Source organism: Ascaphus truei, chromosome 4 (assembly GCF_040206685.1).
Source record: "Ascaphus truei isolate aAscTru1 chromosome 4, aAscTru1.hap1, whole genome shotgun sequence".
Taxonomy (NCBI): domain Eukaryota; kingdom Metazoa; phylum Chordata; class Amphibia; order Anura; family Ascaphidae; genus Ascaphus; species Ascaphus truei.
The window spans coordinates 409,765,034-409,786,118 of record NC_134486.1 but is presented as its reverse complement, the minus strand read 5'-3'; the positions used below and the strand labels follow the sequence as shown (position 1 = coordinate 409,786,118).

At 50.5% G+C, this 21,085-nt stretch overlaps 1 protein-coding gene across 4 annotated transcripts in view; it reads left to right on the top strand.

The window, feature by feature from the left end:
- Positions 1 to 1,856: 1,856 nt before the first annotated feature.
- Positions 1,857 to 21,085, top strand: part of DRC1 (dynein regulatory complex subunit 1) — a 40,353-nt gene continuing 21,124 nt past the window's right edge. The window contains exons 1-9 of one of the 4 annotated variants that reach the window (XM_075598752.1): positions 1,857 to 1,971; positions 2,863 to 3,003; positions 4,294 to 4,381; positions 6,239 to 6,351; positions 9,649 to 9,832; positions 12,716 to 12,853; positions 13,528 to 13,614; positions 16,669 to 16,791; positions 19,375 to 19,514. In XM_075598752.1, the coding sequence (XP_075454867.1) occupies positions 2,870 to 3,003; positions 4,294 to 4,381; positions 6,239 to 6,351; positions 9,649 to 9,832; positions 12,716 to 12,853; positions 13,528 to 13,614; positions 16,669 to 16,791; positions 19,375 to 19,514 (1,007 nt within the window). In that variant the 5' untranslated portion in view covers positions 1,857 to 1,971; positions 2,863 to 2,869. Of the gene's footprint in view, positions 1,972 to 2,862; positions 3,004 to 4,217; positions 4,382 to 6,238; positions 6,352 to 9,648; positions 9,833 to 12,715; positions 12,854 to 13,527; positions 13,615 to 16,668; positions 16,792 to 19,374; positions 19,515 to 21,085 lie in introns of all 4 variants that reach the window. The other 3 variants (XM_075598749.1, XM_075598751.1, XM_075598753.1) reach the window with 3 other exon arrangements.

Here is a 21,085-nt window from a genome sequence, read left to right as displayed (position 1 = left end):
TGTGTGTGTAGTTATGGTATTCTGCAGCAGGCTCTCCGCTGTGAAGGATGCGGTGTGTGCATGTAATGTGTGTAGCGATGGTATACTGCAGCAGGCTCTCCGCTGTGCAGGATGCAGTGTGTGCATGTAATGTGTGTGTAGTGATGGTATACTGCAGCAGGCTCTCCGCTGTGCAGGATGCAGTGTGTGCATGTAGTGTGTGCATGTAATGTGTGTGTAGTGATGGTATTCTGCAGCAGGCTCTCCGCTGTGAAGGATGCGGTGTGTGCATATAATGTGTGTAGTGATGGTATACTGCAGCAGGCTCTCCGCTGTGCAGGATGCAGTGTGTGCATGTAATGTGTGTGTAGTGATGGTATACTTGAGCAGGCTCTCAGCTGTACAGGATGCACAGTGTGTGCATGTAATGTGTGTGTAGTGATGGTATACTGCAGCAGGCTCTCCGCTGTGCAGGATGCGGTGTGTGCATGTAATGTGTGTGTAGTGATGGTATACTTGAGCAGGCTCTCCGCTGTGCAGGATGCAGTGTGTGCATGTAATGTGTGTAGTGATGGTATACTGCAGCAGGCTCTCCGCTGTGAAGGATGCGGTGTGTGCATGTAATGTGTGTAGTGATGGTATACTGCAGCAGGCTCTCCGCTGTGCAGGATGCAGTGTGTGCATGTAATGTGTGTGTAGTGATGGTATACTGCAGCAGGCTCTCCGCTGTGCAGGATGCAGTGTGTGCATGTAGTGTGTGCATGTAGTGTGTGCATGTAATGTGTGTGTAGTGATGGTATACTTGAGCAGGCTCTCAGCTGTACAGGATGCATAGTGTGTGTGTGTAGTGATGGTATACTGCAGCAGGCTCTGCTGTGCAGGATGCAGTGTGTGCATGTAATGTGTGTATGTAATGTGTGTGTAGTGATGGTATACTTGAGCAGGCTCTCAGCTGTACAGGATGCATAGTGTGTGCATGTAATGTGTGTGTAGTGATGGTATACTGCAGCAGGCTCTCCGCTGTGCAGGATGCGGTGTGTGCATGTAATGTGTGTGTAGTGATGGTATACTTGAGCAGGCTCTCCGCTGTGCAGGATGCAGTGTGTGCATGTAATGTGTGTAGTGATGGTATACTGCAGCAGGCTCTCCGCTGTGAAGGATGCGGTGTGTGCATGTAATGTGTGTAGTGATGGTATACTGCAGCAGGCTCTCCGCTGTGCAGGATGCAGTGTGTGCATGTAATGTGTGTGTAGTGATGGTATACTGCAGCAGGCTCTCCGCTGTGCAGGATGCAGTGTGTGCATGTAATGTGTGTGTAGTGATGGTATACTGCAGCAGGCTCTCCGCTGTGCAGGATGCAGTGTGTGCATGTAGTGTGTGCATGTAGTGTGTGCATGTAGTGTGTGCATGTAGTGTGTGCATGTAATGTGTGTGTAGTGATGGTATACTGCAGCAGGCTCTCAGCTGTACAGGATGCATAGTGTGTGTGTGTAGTGATGGTATACTGCAGCAGGCTCTGCTGTGCAGGATACAGTGTGTGCATGTAATGTGTGTGTAGTGATGGTATACTTGAGCAGGCTCTCAGCTGTACAGGTGATGTGCGCGCGCAGATTGGGTGTGCGCGTGCAGTGATTGTATACTTGAGCAGGCTCTCAGCTGTACAGGCTGCATAGTGTGTGCATGTAATGTGTGCGCGCGCTAGCACTCCGCTCTCTCCCTGGCCCCCTGGGGAGAGCCACGTGACTGGCAGAGAGTGGGTACGTTACAAAACAATGCACCGTCTGCTTGGCGGCGGGCGGAAACGCTGTCCAATAGGGAGTCAGGGTTGCTGAGTCTGTTTCTAGGGGGCGTGGCCTCTCGGGTACTGTCGTTCTAGGTCCGCTTCTGATTGGGCCGAGTTGCTGTAGCAACCGTCTCTTAGCAACCTGAAAACTAAGCGCAGCAACAAGCGGTGACGTAGGAACGAAGACGCCGGTATAGCGAGAGACCCTGGTATACCGCCCCTTATACACAGGGACCCCTCTTTACTGCTCCTTATACACAAGACCCCTCCCTCTATACTGCTCCTTATACACAGGACCCCCTATATACTACTCCTTATACACAGGACCCCCTCTATACTACTCCTTATACACGGGACCCCCTCTATACCGCCCCTTATACACAAGGACCCCCTCTATACTACTCCTTATACACGGGACCCCCTCTATACTACTCCTTATACACGGGACCCCCTCTATACTGCTCCTTATACACAGGACCCCATCTATACTGCGCCTTATACACCGGATCCCCTCTATACTGCTCCTTATACACAGGGACCCCCTCTATACTGCAGATTGTTCCCTGGCTGTGGCATTCCCCTTATTAGGCCGCGCTTATAGTGCCGGTGACGCCGCGGCAAAATAAATGTATTGCCGCCGTCGCGTGTGCTTATAGTAGAAGCCGCGATCGCTGGAAGTCACGTTGATTTTTCCAGCGACCGCAGCGTGACGTCGCTGGCGACGGCACTATGCGCTTATAGTGCTGGCGATACGATGGGTGACGTCGCCGTATCGCGGGATTCCCGCAATTTTATTTGTTCAAGGGCCGTCACGTGATGCGACGGCCCTTGAAAAATCAAATTTTGCCGGCGGCGGGTTTTCGCGACGGCGACGTCGCTCTGTTGCCTGTCGCCATCGCGTGCACTATAAGCCCACACGGCGGTAATGCGTTTGTTTTCGGGCGAATTCGCGTCGCCGGCGCCCGCACTATAAGCAAGGACTAATACAGCAGTCGCCTGAATCAGGCCCCTTTCCTTACACAAGGCGGCACTCAGCACCCACTCCTGATGCACCGTGCCAGGGTGACTCTCCCCTGACTTTTCTCTCCCCCCCGTGCCAGAGACACCATGAGCTGGAGCCCAGGAGCCCGGGACAGCGAGGAGAACACGGACACCGGCCCATCGCTAGATGCTGAGGACCAGCCAGAGCGGATCGAGGCTCGGAGACTGCGCATCGCGGGCAGGGTGGAAGCCAAGAGACGGTGAGACGGGACGGGTTTGTCTCTGGGTGATGGTAACTCTTAGCCCTCTGCTGCCAGTGGGGTGAGCATCGCAGAGCATGGATCGCCCTCGCAGAGCATCGATCGCCCTCGCAGGGCAGCAAGAGGGATAGACAGAAAATAGCAGTATACTCCTTGTTACTTTCACATGATTTACACACACATGCGTGCACGCACACGTTTTACTTGCTGAAAATCGTGACCACCCTTACGTTTGAAATCCCCTATTCATAGCATCTACAGAGGACCTACCCAGCAATTCTAGGAGCTCCGCTTTTGGCGTTACCGAAATCAATAATGGATGTTATTTTCCCTGAGGTTAACGCGAATTCCAAATAGTTATAATTACAGCTCAACCCCGTTACAACGCGAATCCGCTTATAACGCGATGCAAGCGGGGCTCCCAATTTTCATATTTATGAATACTTTACAACACGATTACTGGTATCTTAAATACTTTATTGTACAATGCATACAATTGTACGTTATTTCTAACGCGATCCGCTTACAGTATATCGCAATGTGATTCTTTGGCCCCCAAGCACAGCGTTATAAGGAGGTTGAGCTGTATATGCAAGAACAGCCCGATGTATATCTCATTAAGGTAGCACAAGAGAGAGAGTCCTATTATACCAGTCCCTACTATACCTCCCCCAAACACACTATTCCAGGGGTGCTCGCGCCCCCCCCCCCCCAACAGATCAGGTTCTCAAGATATCTTTGCTTCAGCACAGGTGGCTCAATCAGTCCCAGCTTCAGCACAAGTGGCTCAATTAGGGGTTTAGTCTGATTGAGCCACCTGTGCTGAAGCAGGGATATCCTGAAAACCTGACGTGTTGGGGGGGCATTAGGACTGGAGTCGAGCCCCCCTGCGTTGGGGCATACTTTGACGTTACTCCGTGCACAGAGCGGACCGCTGCCTATTTTGGCAAAACAATGAATGACTCTGCTTCTCACAAAACTGGTTTAAAACGTTGTGTGTCAAAAGTGTGTAAATATTCCCTAATGTTGGTATATAAATGAATGACGTGTAGACCAATAACCGCAGCAGGACAACCTAACAGTGCATGTATAGATTGGAGAGAACGTCTGCTTCAAAGTAGTCCCATGTTGGAAAGAGCCCTGTGAGATGTTGGCCCATGTTACTAAGTGGTGCTACCCCAACATACGGCTAATTCGCTGGTGTCTCCTGGCAGAAAGGATGTGTTACGGACTAGCACTGCTGGGTTATTCTGGGCCGTGGCACTCAGCCTGCCTTGTACTTACATGCAGGGAGGCCCTTGGTGAAGATCCGAATGCTAAGAAGGAGCTGACGGAAGAGCCGAGAAAAAGCCACAGGCAGATAGAGGACAGCCGGCAGGTGAGCGATCGCTTCCTATCCATGCCACCGAGAGGCCAAGCGAGAGATGTCCGAGGGTCCGTCCAGGCTTCAATCTCACCGCGTGGTTAATTAGCATCAAATGGTCCAATAATGAATCCATGCAGATCACATGATCATTGACAGTTCTAGTGACCCCATGTAAAGATGTCTGCTGTGGAAAATAAGCCCCCTCTGTGTTCTTGTACACTTCTATTTGGGGCCTTAATTACAAAGGGGTGTTATTTCACAAGACACCTGATGGCCTATTCACTTGACTGTACCTTAAGGAAGGGGTTCGCAACTCCAGTCCTTAAGCCCCCCAACAGGTCAGGTTTTCAGTGTATCCCTGCTTCAGCACAGGTTGCTCAATTAGAGGCTGAGTCTTTGATTGAGCCACTTGTGCTGAAGCAGGGATATCCTGAAAACCTGACCGGGTGGGGGGGCGGGTGAGGACTGAGGTTGCGAAGCCCTGCCTTAAGGTGTCCTGTGAAATAGTTAAGTAAATATTGCCTTTGGAACCTAACTTTTAAAAGGGTTTATTCTTCATGCGCACTCCGTGTTCTGCAGGCGCGCTCCGTATTCTGCATGCGCGCTCCGTATTCTGCATGCACGCTCCGTATTCTGCACGCGCGCTCCGTATTCTGCACGCACGCTCCATATTCTGCATGCGCGCTCCGTGTTCTGCATGCGCGCTCCGTATTCTGCATGCGCGCTCCGTATTCTGCATGCGCGCTCCATGTTCTGCACACACAGTCCATGTTCTGCACGCGCGCTCCATGTTCTGCACGCGCGCTCCATGTTCTGCACGCGCGCTCTGTGTTCTGCACGCGCGCTCTGTGTTCTGCACGCGCGCTCTGTGTTCTGCACGCGCGCTCCGTATTCTGCAGGCGCGCTCCGTACTCTGTATGCGCGCTCCATGTTCTGCACGTGCGCTCCGTATTCTGCATGCGCGCTCCGTACTCTGCATGCACGCTTCATGTTATGCATGCGGGGTCCATGCTCCTTATTCTGCATGCGGGTCCATGCTCTGCAGGTGCGCTCCATATTCTTCATGCGCGCTCTGTGTTCTGCAGGCGCGCTCCGTATTCTGCATGCACGCTCCGTACTCTGCATGCACGCTCCATGTTATGCATGCGGGGCCCATGCTCCTTATTCTGCATGCGTGCTCCTTATTCTGCATGCTCGCTCCATATTCTGCATGCACGCTCCGTGTTCTGCATGCACGCTCCGTGTTCTGCATGCGCGCTCCGTACTCTGCATGCACGCTCCGTACTCTGCATGCACGCTCCGTACTCTGCATGCACGCTCCATGTTATGCATGTGGGGCCCATGCTCCTTATTCTGCATGCGTGCTCCATATTCTGCATGCACGCTCTGTGTTCTGCAGGCGCGCTCTGTGTTCTTCAGGCGCGCTCTGTGTTCTGCAGGCGCGCTCTGTGTTCTGCAGGCGCGCTCTGTGTTCTGCAGGCGCGCTCTGTGTTCTGCATTGACATATTCTGCTGACTCTTCTGACAACCAAGGTTTTCAATCATTGGTCTAGTGAGGTTATTACATGTTAATATGTATTGGTATATGAAGATCTGCCAGTTTTGTCTTCACTTTACAAAGCAGAGATCTACAGACACAATATGATCTCCCACCACTAGCACCTTAAATACAAGGCTATTCTTACCCTCCATAAAGAAGTGCACTAAAGACATTGATGGACATATATTTTGAAGGTCACCTACATCCTGGTGTACAGAAGCTTCTGGTGGGCAAAGAACCCCCTATATTTCTTGCATGAGTCCGGTTGCTTTGGGGCGGAACAACAAGTTACATAACAGGAGTATGGTTACATCTCTCTCTCACCCTCAGCGACTCGCCAAACTGGTGAGTGACGGCACACAGTTGGTGACGAACATCGAGATCGCGACAGATGCGAGAGAGACCCAGAGGAGGGCCGAGGAGGAAGAGCTGAAGACGCTTCGGTATGAGGGTCGGGCCTTGTTTAGAGCTTCAGTCCATACTAGTCTGTTCTCATGTTTTTCTATCAGTGAGGTGATATCTCAGGGGGCTCAACTCCTGTCCTCAAGCCTCCCCCCTAACAGGTCTGGTTTTCAGAATATCACTGCTTCAGCATAGGTGGCTCAATCAGTCCCTGCTTCAACACAGGTGGCTCAGTCTGCGACTGAGCCTCTGATTGAGCCACCTGTGCTGAAGCTGGGATATCCTGAAAACCTTACCTGTTGGAGGGGGAGGGAGCACGAGGACTGGAGTTGACCAGTCCTGCTCTATCTATAATAAGGACGCAGCAGTTCTTTGCTATAAAATAGTAGTTTACATATTAGTTTTCATGGAGTTGCTAAGGCCAAGCTTCACCTTACTGCACCTAACACACAGTGTCCTGAATATCCCCTCTGTGTCTTGCGCTGGCAACGCTACAATTCTGTGTGCTTGCAAATGACTTGGATTTTTAGAGATTTTATTTAAAGCAATTGTTTCTGAACCAATGTGTTAATTCTCAGGATGTTCTAGAGAAATGTCTCTTTACAGCTCTGTGCCCAGCTCGTATAGGTGAATCGGCAGTGTGACCGTACACCATGTTAGCAGTTTGTGTTAGCACTGCTTGGTAAATATGGGTCATTGATCAGCAGATGTTAAGTCGTCATGCACCGTACGATCCATTCACTGAATGAGCCAGTGCAGATCTAGCGGATAGTATTGTACCCGCTGGCATCTTTTGGTGGAAAATCCATAACGGGATATTTCAGGAGCGGTTCCATTCAAACAAACAACAAGCGCTAAAAGTCACAGGGGAATTCAAATTATTCGGGATCTTCTAATGCGGTTCCAGGTACAGTAACGAGAGCTACATCTGTGTTGTGTTCTGGGCTCGTGGTTCAGGCGATATATACATCTGTATAGAAAACCCAGTTTAGCATTATTTGCCAGTCTGTGTGTAAATCCATTGTCAAACACAGCTGCTTGAACACCAAAGTCATTCTATCAGTCCCTGAAACTCACTTTAGTTTTGGAGTTGTTATCAATCCTGAGCAGCTTTTATTCCAACACTGCCTGTACTGCATCTCTCCCCAATGTGTTGCAGGCCCCTGTATCAGGGAATGAGGTAACAATCTGGCCTTGGTATAAAATAACATGGTGACATGATATTGCCATACTCTACATATTGACAAAGAAGGAATGAGGGCTATTTATAAAACACACAACCAGTTGTAGGGAAACCCCGGGAATTCTGCACTCTTTGTTTAAATGCCAGTTCCAGTCTCATTGTCCGTTCATACATAAACATGGGAATACGCCCTCGGTAGAGTTGTACTTGGGTTTCCAAGCGTTAAGGATCCCTCCCCCCGAAACAAGATGGTCAGATACACTTCCGAATGAAAGTATATTTTTGACCCAGCGGCTGTGAGCGCCTTATTGTGCAATACATATTAGGAATGCATCGGGGGGGGTGGGGGGGGTTAGGACCGGTACAGCTTCCACACTTTCCCTGCAGGTATAACTGGCGACGTGACCTTGGTCAAGGAAGGGAGCTTGATTTCTTGTGCTCCCAGCGGCGTGTTTCTGCGTAGCGCTGTCTAGCACCAAAATAAGAGGGGGCTCTGTTGGGAGCTTGGAACTGTAAATTCCAATAATATATTGTGATGCTCTTTGCTCCTTTTCGGATTAACCCTTTGAGTGCCACGGCCCCTCCGGCACTGGCGATCCCGTGACCGCTGCTTCACTGATGACGGAAGGGGAGAAGTCCTCCCTCCGTTCCAATTCACTGTACATGGCGTCCTGCGCGCAATATAGAAATAGAAAAACGAGCGGCCACTTTATGCCATAGCCACTGTGTCATGGGGCCCCTGGAGTGCCACGTGGTAGCTACGTGCCAATGGAGTTGAAAGCTTCCCTGACAAAGAGAAAACAGCTTCACAGCGTATTAAATAGGACTTTGTGTATCAAACTTCTGCTTGTGACTGCGTCAAAAACAGATCTGCTGGCCAGAGATATCTGGAAGATCATACAGTACCTCGTAATGTTTTTGATGTAGGGAAAATATCACACATCTTAGTTAAACTTATTGGTCGCATTAGCAACACTTGCAATTCATTGATAGTGAATTGTTACACTGTATGTGTGTGTGTGTGTGTGTGTGTGTGTGTGTATATGTGTGTGTGTGTATATATATATATATATATATATATATATATATATACACATATATATATATACACATATATATACAGTATACACACTCTCCAGTCGCCGCATGGCATCTGTTTCTCACTATAGTTAAACTTATTGCAAAACATCTTAATATCTTGGTGCTTAATATTAGTTATATTTGAATTATTTCAGTGACCCGTACTACTATACAGGGAAAAGGGAGACCAAAAAGCGTACCAGCACAAACGGAGCAGGAAGAACCCAGGACAAAAAAATGATTAAAAGGGCACTTTAATGTGGCAAAAGACCCATCCAATGCATTTCGAACGTCGCCCACAGGTAAGAGGGTATATAATGGATGTTATCACATTGTGTTTTATCCTTGAAAAAGAACGCTGCGACGTTCGAAATGCATTGGATGGGTCTTTTGCCACATTAAAGTGCCCTTTTAATCATTTTTTTGTCCTGGGTTCTTCCTGCTCCGTTTGTGCTGGTGCGCTTTTTGGTCTCCCTTTTCCCTGTATTGCATTGAGTAGCTGCACAGCCTGCCTGCCTGCCCTACCAGGATGTGAGTACTTGTATATTTTTCAGGGGAACCTGCCAATGAGACTGATGGTGAGTGGGTTGCACCACACACCACCTGTCTTCAGGAGGATAGTACCCATTATATGACACAATAGGTACTATATCAATTGTTAGTACAGTGGTCTGGCTTATTATCATTTTGAGATATACCTGCATTTGAGCGCTTCAGCTATTTTCCATATACCCGTACTACTATAAAATAATCTGCGATAAAATACTCCTTCAACATTTGGTTTTGGATCAGTGCATTCTAGTGAAGCATTACTAGCGCTGATTTAATATGTATATCTGTGTGTATATATGCACTTTTACAAATGTATTTTCATATTTCTAATTCATATCCCACAGCACAGTCCCACGGGGTATAAAGGCAATAACATTCAAATTCCCACATGGCCATGCAGTGCTCGGAAGGGCTCGTAACTCTAAAAAGTGCGGGGCGTACTGCTTCCAATCTCCTTCATCTGTCGGGTCATGATATGAATCCTCAGTTCCTTATGTGTGTTATGGCTGCTCGTTTCATTCAGGATGGAGAAGCTGAACAATGAAGCCAAGAGCAGCCTGGAGAAGTTTGAGGACATCACCAAGAAATGGGTGTCGGGTAAAGCGAAGGAAATCCCCCAGGACTTGTGGGAGGTGCTCAATACGCAGCAGCAGCAATGCGCACAGCTCGTAGAAGACAAGAACAAACTCATCAATGAGCTGCAGCAGGTGTGTGTGCCGGGTGTGTGTGCCGGGTGTGTGTGCGGAGTGAAACGCTTTGTAAATAGACTCTGTTATGTTAACATCAGACCCGTACACGTCGGCAGCAAAGACTGTGCTTGGGGATTCTGTCGGAAAGTAGATGTTGGTGCAATGTATGGGGGTGCAATGTATGGGGGTGCAATGCTTAAGCGTATTATTGTGTGAAGGTTCAGTGGCTTTCTAACTTGGTGTCCTCCGGTGGCCAGTCTCACAGGCCTTACTGTACGGGCTCCACATGGACAAGGGAGTTCCTTCATGGGTGGGATCAGGGACAGGCTATCACAAACAGATGCTTCTCATACAGATAAGGACACTTGCTGTGCACATTGTATGAGACCCTCCTGAACAACTGCCGCAAGACCCCGCAGACTTTTGATTGGTCGGAACTGTGGGCTTGTAAGGGTTAGGGAAAGTAATACAAACAGTGGGAAGTGCCTCAGAGGTCAGAATATTGCCAGTTCTCGCAGCTTGGTCATATTAGAAAGTGTTTCTCCATAGAGAGAGAGAGAGAGGGGGGTGGGGGCGGGGGCAGAGTGCAGAGAATTACACAAATCTCAATCATGTTCAAAGAACAAGGTCAAAGGCGGAAACTTACTTTTTTTTACTGGAAGAGCACACTTGGTTTGATCCATGTTGTATGTATCAAGGAATTAGGCATTAACATTTGTCTTACTTTGTATTCTCCTGTGCTGTTAGAAATCCGTTTATTAGATTAAAATGTATGAATGAGAACTGATATCAAGACAATTGAATGAGAATATGTTTAAGGTTTAGAATTCAAATGTAAGCCAAATGAGATGAATAGCAGTTAAGGTTTAATGCATAACAGATGTCCGAGGTTGGCATAGGAATCGAATTTCAGGCCTACAGTAGATTACAGTAACGCAAGTAAAGTTCTATGTTAGGAACCACAAGGAGAAAGGGGGCGGAGTTAGTGATCAATAAATACAGTTGTATCTTAATCAGCTCCCTCCTCCTAAGGGCTGGACCCCGCTGGCTACTGCAGCGCCCGCTGTGGCGGACGCTGCAGGGACGAGAGCCGCCCCACAATGGTGCCGGGCCTGCTGCGAATTGAGAGCACTACTCGCTATGGAGCGCTAAGCCACGCCCCCGGCGGTTCAGCCAATTTGGGCGAACCTGCCGGGTGACATCATGGCCGCGCCCCGTCACTCCCTCGCCACGCCCCCCCCCCAGGTCTTTTGGTCTTCAGCTCCCTGCAGACCGGGGAATCGGCTGCACGCGCCGCCAGTCTCGCGGGCGCGTGTGCAGCGGAGGTACTGGGGCCTCCTCCTAAGACCACTCCCTGCAAGAAACATCTAAGCTGCAATGTGAGGGACAAAAGGTTTCCCTCTCTTTGTTGTATCATTACCATCTGAGAGAAAGCACATGTTATCTTCAGGGTTGCCACCTCTTTGGGGTTGACCCGGAGACTCCGGGTTTCGGGCACTTGCCTACTCGGGCTACCAGTTGCCCGTTGTCAATCTCCGGGTGGCGGCGGGGTTCGGTGTGGTGCGGCGGCATCTCCGGCATTCTTCTTTCTTTTTCCTGCAATTCCCCCTCGAACTGCAGTGAACATGGTTGACACTGCAGTGAACATGGTTGACGCCGCGTTGCCATGGTAACCGGGTGCTACGTGACATTGTGCCGCTACACGACTGCATTTTGCCATGGCAACGCGGCGTCACGTAGCATCCAGTTGCCATGTCATTTGGCATTAGACGCCACGCAGCCATGTTCACTGCAGTTGGAGGGGGAATTGCGGCAGGGTGCCGGGAGACGCCGCTGCACCACCACACCGCACCAAGTAAGAGAATTTTTTTTCTCCGGGTTGAACTTCAGTAGAAGGTGGCAACCTTGGTTATCATTGGTGGACTTCCATCTGTAAGTAATGCTATAAGAATAAACCATAACTTTGTCTGCTGAACAACAATCTTCTGAACTATTGGAATCTTTATGAAAAGGAATAAGGTGAAATTATTCTAACTAACACAAACTTGTCAAGGGAGGAATTCGGCAATTGGGCTATTAGGTACTAAGAGGATATTACCATTTGGCTACAATACTTGTGACTGTTCCATGTACTGAGCACTTGTTGGTTCTGTAGCTACAGTCTAACACAGGGGTGCGCAAACCTTCTCCCCTGCACCTCCCTGCTCGCACCCTCTCCCCCTTACCCTGTCTCTGGCGTCACAACATAATTTGACGCCACATTGCCATGGCAACACGCCGCCGGAGACAAGGTAAGTGAGTTAGAGGCCTTGCGCACGCTCCCTGGCATTTCATTGAACTGCTTTGGGGAAGAGCGCAGGGCCTCTGTAAGCGCCCTGCCCCCCACCGTTTGCTCACCCCCGGTCTAACCTTTGTGGGATGGTGCAGCGAATTGTCCTCTATATCAGGGGGGCGCAAACTTTTTTCCCTGCGCCCCCCTGCCGGCTGTCCCCTCACTCCCGCGCCCCCCAACCCCAACTTACCCTCGCTCTGGCGTAATGACGTCACGTTGCCATAGCAACGTGATGTCACATGACCTCGCAGCGTCATTTTGATGCCGCGTTGCCATGGCGACGCCGGGAGGAAGCCGCCGGAGCCACGGGTAAGTTAGGTTTACAGAGGCCCTGCAGCTCCCCCGGCACTTAATTTAAGTGCCTTCGGGAAGCGCGCGGGGCCTCTGTAAACCCCGCGCCCCCCGTCGGCAGTCTCGCGTCCCCCCTTGGGGTCGCGCCCCACGGTTTGCGCACCGCTGCTCTATATAGTACATTGTTTCTACTTAATATCACCAAACATGACACCTCTAGAAGGCGTGCATTCTTTTCCTGGCCGGAGCCAGCATGGTGCTCACGCATATTTCTTTAGGAGCTTAGAAGAAAAGACGATCAGTATGTGAAAGATCTGAAGAAACAGGCAGAAGACATCGACTTGCTGATCGAAAGGATGGAGGAGCAGATTAGAAACTTACTGAAGACTTACCATGACGAGCTCCTGCAGATAGAGGTAGAGGACCTTCCTTCACTTATCCTATGTATGTACTGTACGTGTGTGTGTATGTATGTACTATATGTGTGTGTGTGTGTGTGTGTGTGTGTGTATGTACTGTACGTGTGTGTGTGTGTGTGTATGTATGTATGTTCTGTATGTGTTATTATGGTCTCTGTAAAGACACACACACACACACATTGCATTCACAGGCGCTCTTCCCTCCCATTATCTGTGTGTCACTAGCCATCACTTAGAATAAAGCACAGGTTTGCGCCCCACTAGCAAAAGCAGAAGTCGGGGAGACCATCAATGTCATAAGTTACATCACAAATGTTTTCAGGACTCCTCAAAGGAAACACGGCCCATTCCAGACATGTGTCCTGAGATTTCCGGTTTCCATCTCGCACTTTGATACTATACTTTAAAAAAGACGCAGGACAGACGTCAAAGCTTTACAATGTATCTCCTCTGATCTCCTTATCGGGTGTGTCAGTACGAGTTTAACTTTCAATATTTATATTTATTATGGCATTTTAACATGACTTTTTTTGGATCCCTTTTTGTACTGCACTGCAGTTTATGTTGGTGCTTTATGAATAAAGTTTGTCGATCACTAGAACTGTGATGTAGCACCAGGAAACACATTGTTTGGGCCATACTATCCATCCTTTGTATTTTCCCTCTCACAGAAAGCCTTTGAGTTGGAGCGGCGGGAGCTTTTAAACACCAACAGTAGCAAATGGGAGCAAGGAATGCAGGGCCGCAGAGACCAGGAGGTAAAGATCGCTGGCTGGACGCTGCGCATCGGACTAGAATAATGGCGCTCGCCTTCCGTACAATTATACAGTCTAGATGCCGCACTACGGAGAGGGACCTGGAGACATATTTCATCCATAATGATTAGGCCCCTTACTACAGGGGTCACAAACTCTCTTACTCCCACACTACTACTTACTATCCTAGGCTGCGGCCCCGCTGGCGCTGGCCGCGCTCATGCTTGGGGAGTGGTGACGTCACCAGCTCTCCAAGCATGAGCACTGGGTGCGCACGGGGGGACGCAGCCGTCCAATCACAGTGAAGTTCAGTGCACCAATCATGTTCCTCCAAAATCTAACTAATGAAAATCCTAGAAAAAAATGACCTCAGGATTTCATACAAAATAGTTTTCCTTTATTGAAAAGCCATATATATACCTTGAAGAACATAGATAATTATTGACTGACTTAATTCATTATAAACAAAAATGTATAAACTACATTGATTTATTTTATTATTAATTAATCACTATTATGGACAAATCTTCAATTGAAGAATTCATTGGGCTGGTGTTGGAAAGGCCGGCGTTGTGGTAAAGGAAGTGACAGCTGAGCGTGTCCCCCCCGCAGTCGCTTGATACATCTCTTGTGCGCGTGTAGCTGTGCAGCGTCGCTGCTTACGAAGCCACAGGAGAGCGCGGCTGCACGGAAGCTCTTGGTATAATCACAGCGTTAGGCCGAGTTCAGGGTGGATGATGATACGCGACGTGCGCGTGCTTGCATAAGCTCTTAGGCTGCGCTTATAGTGCCGGCGACAGCGACGTCGCGTCAAAACAAATGCATTGACGCTGTCGCGTGCGCTTATAGTAAGCGCGACATCGCGATCGCTGGAAGTCATTTCAATTTGATTTTTCCAGCAACTGCAGCGTGATGTCAGCATCGCCATCGCTGGCACTATAAGCGCAGCCTTACTCTCGCACTGCATACTCTTAGTCTGCGCTTATAGCGCCGGCGACAGCGAAGGTGACTTCACGCTGCGGTCGCTAGAAAAATCAAATTCACTTGACTTCCAGCGATCATGACCATCGCGTCTCTTCTACTATACAATACATTTGTTTTGCCTCGCCGTCGCCGGCACTATAAGCACAGCCTTACTGCGCGCTCTCGCACTGCGCACCCTCGCGCACCCTCGCACACGCACACCCTCGCGCACGCGCACCCTCGCGCACGCGCACCCTCGCGCACGCACACCCTCTCTGTTACTGAGCCCCGGTGCTGCCCCCGTGTGCCCCGTCCCTGCGGATCTGACCCCGGTGCCCCGTCCCTGCGGATCTGACCCCGGTGCTGCCCCCGTGTGCCCCGTCCCTGCGGCTCTGACCCCGGTGCTGCCCCCGTGTGCCCCGTCCCTGCGGCTCTGACCCCGGTGCTGCCCCCGTGTGCCCCGTCCCTGCGGCTCTGAGCCCGGTGCTGCCCCCGTGTGCCCCGTCCCTGCGGATCTGACCCCGGTGCCCCGTCCCTGCGGATCTGACCCCGGTGCTGCCCCCGTGTGCCCCGTCCCTGCGGCTCTGACCCCGGTGCTGCCCCCGTGTGCCCCGTCCCTGCGGCTCTGACCCCGGTGCTGCCCCCGTGTGCCCCGTCCCTGCGGCTCTGAGCCCCGGTGCTGCCCTCGTGTGCCCCGTCCCTGCGGATCTGACCCCGGTGCTGCCCCCGTGTGCCCCGTCCCTGCGGCTCTGACCCCGGTGCTGCCCTCGTGTGCCCCGTCCCTGCGGCTCTGACCCCGGTGCTGCCCCCGTGTGCCCCGTCCCTGCGGCTCTGACCCCGGTGCTGCCCCCGTGTGCCCCATCCCTGCGGCTCTGACCCCGGTGCTGCCCCCGTGTGCCCCGTCCCTGCGGATCTGAGCCACGGTGCTGCCCTCGTGTGCCCCGTCCCTGCGGATCTGACCCCGGTGCTGCCCCCGTGTGCCCCGTCCCTGCGGCTCTGACCCCGGTGCTGCCCTCGTGTGCCCCGTCCCTGCGGCTCTGACACCGGTGCTGCCCCCGCGTGCCCCGTCCCTGCGGCTCTGACACCGGTGCTGCCCTCGTGTGCCCCGTCCCTGCGGCTCTGAGCCCCGGTGCTGCCCCCGCGTGCCCCCGTCCCTGCGGATCTGACCCCGGTGCTGCCCTCGTGTGCCCCGTCCCTGCGGATCTGAGCCCGGTGCTGCCCCCGTGTGCCCCGTCCCTGCGGCTCTGACCCCGGTGCTGCCCCCGTGTGCCCCGTCCCTGCGGATCTGACCCCGGTGCTGCCCCCGTGTGCCCCGTCCCTGCGGCTCTGACCCCGGTGCTGCCCCCGTGTGCCCCGTCCCTGCGGCTCTGCCCCCGTGTGCCCCGTCCCTGCGGCTCTGACCCCGGTGCTGCCCCCGTGTGCCCCGTCCATGCGGCTCTGACCCCGGTGCTGCCCTCGTGTGCCCCGTCCCTGCGACTCTGACCCCGGTGCTGCCCCCGTGTGCCCCGTCCCTGCGGATCTGACCCCGGTGCTGCCCCCGTGTGCCCCGTCCCTGCGGCTCTGACCCCGGTGCTGCCCCCGTGTGCCCCGTCCCTGCGGATCTGAGCCCCGGTGCTGCCCCCGTGTGCCCCGTCCCTGCGGATCTGACCCCGGTGCTGCCCCCGTGTGCCCCGTCCCTGCGGCTCTGACCCCGGTGCTGCCCCCGTGTGCCCCGTCCCTGCAGCTCTGAGCCCCGGTGCTGCCCTCGTGTGCCCCGTCCCTGCGGCTCTGAGCCCCGGTGCTGCCCCCGCGTGCCCCCGTCCCTGCGGATCTGACCCCGGTGCTGCCCTCGTGTGCCCCGTCCCTGCGGATCTGAGCCCGGTGCTGCCCCCGTGTGCCCCGTCCCTGCGGATCTGAGCCCCGGTGCTGCCCCCGTGTGCCCCGTCCCTGCGGCTCTGACCCCGGTGCTGCCCCCGTGTGCCCCGTCCCTGCGGCTCTGACCCCGGTGCTGCCCCCGTGTGCCCCGTCCCTGCGGCTCTGACCCCGGTGCTGCCCCCGTGTGCCCCGTCCCTGCGGCTCTGACCCCGGTGCTGCCCCCGTGTCCTGTTCTTGCAGCTGGAGACGCTGATGAGCAGGATGAAGGTGGTTGAGCAGTACGAGCAGCAGCTGAGGCAGCTACGTGTGCAGGACGGGGAAGAGTACAACCTGATCAAGATCAAACTGGAGACCGATGTGCAGGTGCGTGCTGGAATAACAAACCGGGCAACAAGGGGCAGGTCGCTTTATTGGTTATTTTTTAAATCCTATTGTTTTCTCTTCTTTGTAAGGTCACGGTGGGAATGAGGAGGGGGGGGAACAGAATGGGTTACAGTGCATGTAATAAATACATTGATCGGTCGTTCCAGTATACAGCTGGTTGGCAGCTTTAAGTTACACCTGTATTTTCCTTTTATCTTTTCATTTATATGCATTCGGACCACGTTGCTATTTCTAAAGTCTTTATTAAAGCGCCAGTTCCAGTGACGCATGTAACGCCCGCCATTGTTCACCCGGATACCACAGCGTATCCCGTTATAATGCACCATATCACCGCGTTCCCATAGGATGGCAGCGCTGGCGCAAAATATCCCACCCGGTGCCAGCAGAGGGAGCCCCAAAGCCTGAGTCACATCTGACTTGTGTCTTCCAGCAAGCACCGCTTTCTCTTTCGTACTTGTCCAATCCATACAAGAATTAACTGTCGCATCGCCCAGGGTTTTATTTTTTCTTCCCCATTACAGATAAATATTAATTTTAAATAAATATGGCAGGTCTTTTTTTTTTTTTAAGAAATGATTTGTTAATTAGACTACTAGAACTTTTAAATCATAATCGTGCTGGTTTAAAATCTATGAAGAAAAAACTCCCAATAAGAGCAGTATACATTTGGATATTTTGTTTTGTTTTTGGATTTAAGTTTACGAAACTATAAAAGACATTAATTACTGACGTTCTGAAATAAAGTATTTCCAATATCTTTCCATCCGATGCACGTTGCTAAGTGCGAGCGGGGCTTTCAGTCTCATGCAGGGAAGGAAAGGAAACGAGCAAGCGTAGAAACGTTGGCCAGGGGAATACCATGCAGGTTGTGATCAAGAGCACGTTCGATTTTTTTTGGGGGGGCTATTTGGAGTTGTCTGGATTTTAGGAAGCAGTCAGGATAAAGTTTTGGGATCTCACCGCACTCCTTTTAGATAATTGTAGTGGGCGTCCTTTTTGTTTGTAAGGTGCCGGCAGTTGAAGAGTGGCGGGGATCCCACTTCTGCCACATAGTTAATATTGAAACTGGATATCTGCTTGCCGCACTGTTCTAATAAAGTCTGACACCAGACATTGTAGCATAATAAAGTGGTTTATTTGCAGGTTGCAGAATTGGATGCTAGTATTTTAAGCTGCAATCCATGCAACATCCTACACGTGTGTTTTAATAAATCTGTTCTGTACTATGAGAAAATACTTGTAGCATTTAAAAAAAAAAAAAACTTGTTGTAATATAATGTAACAAGCATTTTTTGTTTCTAAACCATTTACAATGTCACATCCCCTTCCTCTTCTGAAACAGGCTCTAATCTGGCACACCCCTTTTTGAGCTTTGGCCTCTCTCTAGCAGTGCACCAATTGTATCTAGTGACTGTCTGGTCACATGATCTTCCAAATATTTGCAAAAAGTGATCCAGAATGACCACCAAAAGAGTTCCCAATGTATTGCACACTGCTCAATTATAACAACATCAGAGGGGACGAATCCCAAGCCATATAAGGAACCAGGAAGTTAAAAACACAAAACAAAAAATAATTTATTCTTCTATTCTAACACTTCTAAATAAAGACACTATTTTCTTTTATAACATTTTCTTGTATATATAAAAACATCTAAAAAAGATAGCGCCGGAGTATACCGATGTACCGTATACTTGTCAATGATTACGGAAATTTTGCATATAATATGCAGATACACATAAGATCAGCGTATAAATACAGTGATCTGCGTACAAATAAATAAGCTGTATGTCATGTTCTAACCACGGTTGATAAGTTTAGGATTAGCTATCCTAAGCTTATCAACCGTGGTTATCAACCGTGGTTAGAACATGACATACATCTTATTTATTTGTACGCAGATCACTGTATTTATACGCTGATCTTATGTGTATCTGCATATTATATGCAAAATTTCCGTAATCATTGACAAGTATACGGTATATCGGTATACTCCAGCGCTATCTTTTTTAGATGTTTTTATATATACAAGAAAATGTTATAAAAGAAAATAGTGTCTTTATTTAGAAGTGTTAGAATAGAAGAATAAATAATTTTTTGTTTTGTGTTTTTAACTTCCTGGTTCCTTATATGGCTTGGGATTCGTCCCCTCTGATGTTGTTATAATTGAGCAGCGTGCAATACATTGGGAACTCTTTTGTTGGTCATTCTGGATCACTTTTTGCAAATAATATGTTTCAATTCCCATGCACCGCTTTGTGTTTACTAATATGATTCTGAATATTAAGGTTGAGCAGTGACTATCACATACCTATTTTCACATGATCTTCCACACAGAACTTTGCATCTTGGGTCCTCTTCTGCTGCACTGACGGCCATTTAGTGAACCCCCGAGCCGAATCTTTGCCGATCGATCACAGGAGACCGGATCGATCGGCAACTCAGCTAATTACTTATCATTGTGTGGATATTATTGATGCGCATATTAAAGGGGTGGAAACACATATTAAATAAATAAAAATCCATCGCTTGGCCTGTGTTCCTGTTTCCTTTCCGTGTTAGATCCTTCAGCAGCAGCTGCAGCAAATGAAAGCGACTTACCAGTTAAACCAGGAGAAGTTGGAGTACAACTTCCAGGTGTTGAAGAAGCGCGATGAGGAGAACACCATCACCAAGTCCCAGCAGAAGAGGAAGATCACACGGTAACGCAACTCTGGGACATTACCGGGGAGCATGTGCTAAGTGCCTCTTCCCATCACCAGCATGTAACACTTATATCACAGCTCAGTCTAACAGGTCAGGTTTACAGGATATCCCTGCTTCAGCACAGGTGGCTCAGTCTTTGACTGAGCCTCTGATTGAGCCACCTGTGCTGAAGCAGAGATATCCTGAAGGTGGCCCTTGAGGACTGGAGTAGGCCACTCCTGGTCTAGTAGTAGGGTTGCAAGGTGGCTTCTCCAAAAATACTGGACACAATGGTGAAAGGTGCAACACCTTCGAGAGACACGCACACACACATCCACTCCATGCTGTTTCCTCCTCTCCTTGGCCTCACCCTCGGGCTCCTGACACCTCCTCCTGATTGCTGCATTACCCAGCAGCAGAGCCAGTCAGGTCACTATGTCCAGCTAGGTAATACTGGACGCACACATGTCCAGTATTACTTCAAATTTTTTACCGGACACTGTGTCCAAATACAGGACAATCCGTTTCAGTACAGGGCACCTGGCGACCTTATTTAGTACAATCCAGAGCTATTAACGAAACGCTGTCTCAGCTATAGAAATCCTGCGGGGAGAACTCGCAAGCAAACGTTTGCGCAGACAGCAAGAACTACAGGGGGTCCTCGCTATCCTACAGGCCGTTATCCATCGCCAGATAATGCATTCCGCCGAACGCTTTATCCGGCGGCGGAACTGATTACCCAACGCTCTGCGTCGCGGAGAAACATTGGATCCGCAATCCAGCGTATAACCGAGGACCGGCTGTATTGTTAAAGGGGCCGTTCTGCGTCGTACGAAAGGGCCGGAAGGACCGCGGTATGTTAATGTGATTAAATGTGGCTGGATAAAAAGCAGAGACATGTATGAGTCTCTCAAACTCAGTGTGTAACCTTGTAATAGCCGCTTGGGAAACATGCGTTGGAGGGGTTTTACAGTCTTAGGGAACACTCTTATCACCTGAACACATTAATAAGTCACCCAAAGTGTTCGTTTCGCTGTGATCTTACGTTTGCCAGGTAATTATAGTGCTGTAAATCGTCAGACAAATACAGGAAGCTGATATGCCTGAAAACATTCACAAGAACAAATAAGTGAGGCGGTTACGTGAAGGGAGATTTACTCTGTTTAAGGAAACCAATTATGCTGCTGTTTAACAAAAAAATCAATCTTTTTAACCCACTAAGTGGCACTGCCCCTTTAAACCAACATCAATTCCTCATGCGTGTTATTTCTAGGATACCTTTCTAAGGCTGCGGCCCCGCTGGCGCTGACCGTGCGCATGCGTGTTATTTCTAGGATACCTTTCTAAGGCTGCGACCCCGCTGGCGCTGACCGTGCGCATGCGTGTTATTTCTAGGATACCTTTCTAAGGCTGCGGCCCCGCTGGCGCTGACCGTGCGCATGCGTGTTATTTCTAGGATACCTTTCTAAGGCTGCGGCCCCGCTGGCGCTGACCGTGCGCATGCGTGTTATTTCTAGGATACCTTTCTAAGGCTGCGGCCCCGCTGGCGCTGGCCGTGCGCATGCGTGTTATTTCTAGGATACCTTTC